Raw genomic sequence first — 6,999 nt, forward strand, 5'->3', positions numbered from 1 at the left:
TATTCTTATTGCATCTCTGCTCTTCTCCGGGTCCCTGTGTATTTCTTCCTCTCTTCTGAATATATGTTGTGCGCATTGTTCTGTGTCTCTGTTCTATACAACCTCTGTTTCTTCTATGTTATTTTTCTTCTCATTTTTGCCTCGAAGCATTGTCTGTTAAACCAATTAAATTGATTTTTTTATTTCTTTGTCCCTTAGAGGCTATCTTGAGGTTATCCTGAGATGATTTCGGGGCTTAGCGTCCCCGTGGCCCGGTCCTTGACCAGGCCTTCTTTTTGTTACACATCCCCAGGAAGCAGCCCGTAGCAGCTGTCTAACTCCCAGGTACCTATTTACTGCTAGGTAACAGGGGCATCAGGGTGAAAGAAACATTTTGCTCATTTGTCTCCGCCTCCACCAGGCATCGAACTTGGAACCTCAGGACTACGAATCCGAAGCACTGTCCACTCAGCTGTCAGGCGCTCTCAGCGGAATAAATATTCCTCTAGTTTCTTTGCATTGCCTACTTGTCAAACTCTTCATGCCTTGTCTTATTCTTCCTTTAATTTAGAATGGTATTTTTTTCTAAGAATTCTCTGACCTTCCAGTGTTCACCTGTATGGAAAGCTAGTGTTCCTTCCCCTCTTCTCTTCCTCATGTCACAGCCTTCATAATAACTCTGTAGTCAAATACAATTCTCAATCGCCAGTTCACCACATTGACAATACATACTCAGTGTTCGCAATGTCCATTTCCTTTGTTTGAAGGCCAGGTCCAATCTTTCTGATTGGTCTTCCGACTCTTCTCCGTGTTTCCAAACATCTCCTAACATGATGTGTTTGGAAGTTTCCTTCTGTAATTTCTACTAGTTTCTTTCTCCATGTTTCTTCTCCAACTCTCGGAACCATTGATCTCCTGTCATTTTGTTATGACATAAATATCTTAGATTGTTCTTCATCTTAGGGTTAATTTAACCACATGTTGTACAATATTTACATAAGCTCTGTATTATTGTATTCTAGTCTGGGTCCCACATGATTCTCTGGGGAATGGTGACCTTGTGTTGCTGGACCTTGTGTTGCTAGACCTTGTGTTGCTGGTCCTTGTGTTGCTGGCTCTTGTGTTCCTGGTCCTTGTGTTGCCGGCCCTTGTGTTGCTGGCTCTTGTGTTCCTGGTCCTTGTGTTGCCGGCCCTTGTGTTGTTGGTCCTTGTGCTGCCGGCCCCTGTGTTGCTGGACCTTGTGTTGTTGGTCCTTGTGCTGTCGGCCCTTGTGTTGCTGGACCTTGTGTTGCTGGTCCTTGTGTTGCTGGAACTTGTGTTGCTGGTCCTTGTGTTGCTGGTCTTTGTGTTGCCGGCCCCTGTGTTGCTGGCCCTTGTGTTGCCGGCCCTTGTGTTGTTGGTCCTTGTGTTGCCGGCCCCTGTGTTGCCGGCCCCTGTGTTGCTGGCCCTTGTGCTGCCGGCCCTTGTGTTGCCGGCCCTTGTGTTGCTGGCCCTTGTGTTGCTGGTCCTTGTGCTGCCGGCCCTTGTGTTGCCGGCCCTTGTGTTGCTGGCCCTTGTGTTGCCGGCCCTTGTGTTGCCGGCCCTTGTGTTGCTGGCCCTTGTGTTGCTGGTCCTTGTGCTGCCGGCCCTTGTGTTGCCGGCCCTTGTGTTGCTGGCCCTTGTGTTGCCGGCCCTTGTGTTGCCGGCCCTTGTGTTGCTGGCCCTTGTGTTGCTGGTCCTTGTGCTGCCGGCCCTTGTGTTGCCGGCCCTTGTGTTGCTGGTCCTTGTGTTGCTGGTCCTTGTGTTGCTGGAACTTGTGTTGCTGGAACTTGTGTTGCTAACCCTTGTGTTGATGGTCCTTGTGTTGCTGGACCTTGTGTTGCTGGTCCTTGTGTTGCTGGTCCTTGTGTTGCTGGTCCTTGTGTTGCTGGTCCTTGTGTTGCTGGAACTTGTGTTGCTGGTCCTTGTGTTGCTGGTCTTTGTGTTGCTGGTCCTTGTGTTGCTGGTCCTTGTGTTGCCGGCCCTTGAGTTGCTGGTCTTTGTGTTGCTGGACCTTGTATTGCTGGTCCTTGTGTTGCCGGCCCTTGAGTTGCTGGTCTTTGTGTTGCTGGTCCTTGTGTTGCTGGTCCTTGTGTTGCTGGTCCTTGTGTTGCTGGACCTTGTGTTGCCGGACCTTGTGTTGCTGGTCCTTGTGTTGCTGGACCTTGTGTTGCTGGTCCTTGTGTTGCTGGACCTTGTGTTGCTGGTCCTTGTGTTGCTGGACCTTGTGTTGCTGGACCTTGTGTTGCTGGTCCTTGTGTTTCTGGTCCTTGTGTTGCTGGACCTTGTGTTGCTGGTCCTTGTGTTGCTGGTCCTTGTGTTGCTGGTCCTTGTGTTGCTGGTCCTTGTGTTGCTGGTCCTTGTATTGCTGGTCCTTGTGTTGCTGGAACTTGTGTTGCTGGTCCTTGTGTTGCTGGTCCTTGTGTTGCTGGTCCTTGTGTTGCTGGTCCTTGTGTTGCTGGTCCTTGTGTTGCCGGCCCTTGAGTTGCTGGTCTTTGTGTTGCTGGACCTTGTATTGCTGGTCCTTGTGTTGCCGGCCCTTGAGTTGCTGGTCTTTGTGTTCCTGGTCCTTGTGTTGCTGGTCCTTGTGTTGCTGGTCCTTGTGTTGCTGGTCCTTGTGTTGCTGGACCTTGTGTTGCCGGACCTTGTGTTGCTGGTCCTTGTGTTGCTGGACCTTGTGTTGCTGGTCCTTGTGTTGCTGGACCTTGTGTTGCTGGTCCTTGTGTTGCTGGACCTTGTGTTGCTGGACCTTGTGTTGCTGGTCCTTGTGTTGCTGGTCCTTGTGTTGCTGGACCTTGTGTTGCTGGTCCTTGTGTTGCTGGTCCTTGTGTTGCTGGTCCTTGTGTTGCTGGTCCTTGTGTTGCTGGTCCTTGTGTTGCTGGACCTTGTGTTGCTGGTCCTTGTGTTGCCGGGCCTTGTGTTGCCGGCCCTTGTGTTGCTGGTCCTTGTGTTGCTGGACCTTGTGTTGCTGGTCCTTGTGTTGCTGGACCTTGTGTTGCTGGTCCTTGTGTTGCTGGTCCTTGTGTTGCTGGCCCTTGTGTTGCCGGCCCTTGTGTTGCTGGACCTTGTGTTGCTGGTCCTTGTGTTGCTGGACCTTATGTTGCTGGTCCTTGTGTTGCTGGTCCTTGTGTTGCTGGACCTTATGTTGCTGGTCCTTGTGTTGCTGGTCCTTGTGTTGCTGGACCTTGTGTTGCTGGTCCTTGTGTTGCTGGTCCTTGTGTTGCTGGACCTTGTGTTGCTGGTCCTTGTGTTGCTGGTCCTTGTATTGCTGGACCTTGTGTTGCCGGACCTTGTGTTGCTGGTCCTTGTGTTGCTGGACCTTGTGTTGCTGGTCCTTGTGTTGCCGACCCTTGTGTTGCCGACCCTTGTGTTACCGGACCTTGTGTTGCTGGTCCTTGTGTTGCTGGACCTTGTGTTGCTGGTCCTTGTGTTGCTGGACCTTGTGTTGCTGGTCCTTGTGTTGCCGGACCTTGTGTTGCTGGTCCTTGTGTTGCCGGACCTTGTGTTGCTGGTCCTTGTGTTGCTGGACCTTGTATTGCTAGACATTGTGTTGTTGCTTCTTGTGTTGCTGGCCCTTATATTGCTGCTTCGTGTGTTGCTGTTTCTTGTGTTGCTGGTCATTGTGTTGCTCTCTTAATGTTTCTGGTCCTTTTATTGCTTGTCCTTGTCTTGCGGGTCCTTGTGTTGCTCTTGTTTTGTTGCTGGACCGTCTTGTATTAATGCTATTGTAGCTGGTCTAGTGTTGCTGGTGCTTGTGTTGCTGGCCCTTGTGTTGCTGGACCTTGTGTTGCTGGCCCTTGTGTTGCTGGACCTTGTGTTGCTGGTCCTTGTGTTGCCGGCCCTTGAGTTGCTGGTCTAGTGTTGCTGGTGCTTGTGTTGCTGGTTGTAGTGTTACTGCTTCTTGTGTTGCCTTTTTCATGGAAATTGTGTTGCTAGTCCTAGGACAGCTGGACTGTGAGATGCTGATTCGAGTGTTGCTAGTCCTAGGACAGCTGGACTGTGAGATGCTGATTCGAGTGTTGCTGTTTCTTGTGTTGCTGATCGTTTTGTTCTTGTTCCATGTGTTTCTGGTGGCAGTGCTGCGTTTCTTTTAGTTTCCAATCCTTGTCTTGTTTGGCCGAATGTTGCATGTCTTAGTGTTGCATGTGTTAGTGTTGCATGTCTTAGTGTTGCATGTCTTAGTGTTGCATGTCTTAGTGTTGCATGTCTTAGTGTTGCATGTCTTAGTGTTGCATGTCTTAGTGTTGCGTGTCTTAGTGTTGCATGTCTTAGTGTTGCATGTCTTAGTGTTGCATGTCTTAGTGTTGCATGTCTTAGTGTTGCATGTCTTAGTGTTGCGTGTCTTAGTGTTGCATGTCTTAGTGTTGCATGTCTTAGTGTTGCATGTCTTAGTGTTGCATGTCTTAGTGTTGCATGTCTTAGTGTTGCATGTCTTAGTGTTGCATGTCTTAGTGTTGCATGTCTTAGTGTTGCATGTCTTAGTGTTGCATGTCTTAGTGTTGCTGATACTTGTATTGCTTTTGCTTGTAGATCTCCTCCTGTTGTTGCTGGTCCATGAGTGCCCTTCCGCTGGCTTAGGAAGTTGTTCCATGGGAGTGACAAATTGTGAGATGTAAACAGGGTCTCGGGGAATTCTGGGATGAGGGGTAGGGGCCAAGAGAAGGGGGGGGGCAGGTAAAGCATAATCCCTCTCATAATTTATGTATCATCAGCAAGCATTGATAGGAACGAGCCTATTCCCTTTGGGAGATCATTTACATATATCAGAAACAGTATAGGTCCAAGGACTGATCCCTGACGAACTCGAAATGTGACGCCTCGCCACTCCGAGACCTCACCCCTCACAGTGACTCGGAGTCTTCTTCTGCTTAAGTACTCCCTTGCCCAGTGGAGTACCTTCCAAATAAAATAAAATAAAAATCAATTGTTTATTCAGGTAAAGTGCATACATGCATACAAGGTGAGATACAAAACATTGATGGCTTTATAGATAGAGCTAGTACATAAAATGCCTAAAGCCACTATTATGCAAAGCGTTTCGGGCAGCCCTTCTGTCCCTTTCACTTCTGCCTGCATCTCCAGCTTGTGCACTAGTCTCTTAATTGATACTGTGATTAAGGCATTCTAGCAATCCAAAAATATGCAGTCTGCCCAGCCCTCTCTTTTTTGCCTGATTTTTGTTCCCTGGTAATATAATTTAATTAGTCCTGTGAGGCAGTACTTGCCATTCCTGGACCCATGCTGATGTTGTGTTACAAAGTTCTTTCACCCCAGATGTTCCACTAGTTTCTTTCGCACAATCTTCTCCGCCATTTTATATGGTTGCATGGTAAGCAAGTTAGGGACACTGACCTGTAATTCAGTGCCTACTGCCTATCACCCTTCTTGAATATCAGGACTACATTAGCCGTCTTTCAAATTTTTGACAGTTCACCTGTTACCAGTGATTTGTTATACACAATGGAGAGTGGCTGGCACAGAGCTTCTGCTCCTTCCTTCAATATCCATGGTGAGATGTGGGCCTACAGCCTTTGTCACATCGAACTCTAGCAGATGTTTCCCTCACCTCCCCACTGGTAATCACAAACTTGTCTAGTGGTGTTTGGTTAGATATTCTCTCTCTTATCTCTGAGACTTCCCTTGCTCTTACGTGAAGACCTCCTGGAATTTCTTATTGAGTTTCTTGCACACTTCTTTGTCGTTTGTAGTGAATTTGTCTACACAGATCCTGTTTCATTAACTGTTCCTTCACTGCTGTTTTCCTTCTGATGTAGCTGTGCAGCAAATTATGTTGGGTCTTTGCCTTGGTTGCTTTGTCATTTTAATAGTGTCTTTCTGCTTCTCTTCTCAAACTGACATATTCATTCCTGGCCCTCTGGTATCATTCTATGCTCTCTAGTGTCTTGCTATGTATATAGTTTTGCCACGCCCTTGTACTTAGTTGCTTTGCTAGCTTACATCTCTAATTAAACCATGGGTTTCTCGTCTGCATTTATTTTTTTCCTTTTGGACTGGGGGCAAATTTGTTTGCTGTCCCCTTACACTTCTGTGTGATGTAGTCCATCTTGCTTTCGGCCGTCTTTCTTCAGAGCTCTGTTTCCCAGTTAAATCTGTTAGGAATTTTCTTATCTCCTCATAGTTTCCCTTTCAGAATGCCAACCTTTTGTTTCCTGGGCTTGTGTAAAGTAACCCTACTTCGACCAGATACTTAAACATCAGTACACTGTGATTGCTCATTACCATATGATCGCTAATAATGTAATGTAATTATCAAAAGAAGGCACCAAACCGGGAAGGCTATGTAGCATCGTCAAAGTGCGAAATAATCAGAGGGCGCTAAATATAACCAAGAATGCCAATACGAGAACAAAAACGCATAAGGCGAACGATATCAAAAGTATCCGATTCACGTGGAATTTTATCCAGGGACAAGTGACCGCGAGGGACGGTCGGAAAGCATGACACATGCTCGTCCTGGAAGTCAGGACATTCAACAAGGATATGCACAACTGTAAGAAGGACAACGCAATTCGGAAAATAAGGAGCGGGGCAGCGCTCCATTAAGTGACCGTGGGTTAAGCGAGTATGGCCAACCCGCAGCCGCGCCAAAGCAGTTTCCCACCGCTGGTTACGGTGGTAGGAGGAAGGCCACGGGGACACACTTCGTTAGAGAGTATGCAGCTTGTTACTAACCACAGAGGACCAACAACCCTGCCAACGGGCAAGGATGGATGAATGAATAACAAGATAAAAGTCGGAATAAGGAATACCTTTACAGGAGATGAGACAAGAACAGATAGCTTCCTTAGCAGTAGCATCCGCACGCTCATTGAAAGAAACACCAATATGGCTGGGAACCCAGCAAAACTCTACTGATTTAAATTTACTAGAAATAAGAAACAGCCAATGTTGAATCTCGATGACCACCGGATGGACAGGATTAAAGGACCCTAGAGCCATGAGGGCACTACTAAATTCAACTACTACCATAAAGGAGGAATG

General features: G+C 47.6%; 1 protein-coding gene across 1 annotated transcript; it reads right to left on the reverse strand.

Annotated features, from left to right (window-relative positions):
* Positions 1-1,060: 1,060 nt before the first annotated feature.
* LOC138363766 (involucrin-like) lies at positions 1,061-5,237 on the reverse strand. Its single transcript, XM_069323161.1, has 3 exons — positions 5,223-5,237; positions 1,832-3,361; positions 1,061-1,780 (listed from the first exon to the last, which is right to left on the reverse strand). Exons 1-3 carry the CDS (start codon positions 5,235-5,237, stop codon positions 1,061-1,063), a joined length of 2,265 nt encoding a protein of 754 aa, XP_069179262.1.
* Between the last annotated feature and the right edge of the window lie 1,762 nt (positions 5,238-6,999).

This window comes from Procambarus clarkii, chromosome 1, assembly GCF_040958095.1.
Source record: "Procambarus clarkii isolate CNS0578487 chromosome 1, FALCON_Pclarkii_2.0, whole genome shotgun sequence".
NCBI lineage: Eukaryota > Metazoa > Arthropoda > Malacostraca > Decapoda > Cambaridae > Procambarus > Procambarus clarkii.

Excerpts from the sequence above, each read along its gene's own strand:
- LOC138363766 (XM_069323161.1), bottom strand. Across the intron at positions 1,781-1,831 it reads ACAAGGACCAGCAACACAAG|CAACACAAGTTCCAGCAACA; the intron begins GTCCAGCAACAC and ends CACAAGTTCCAG.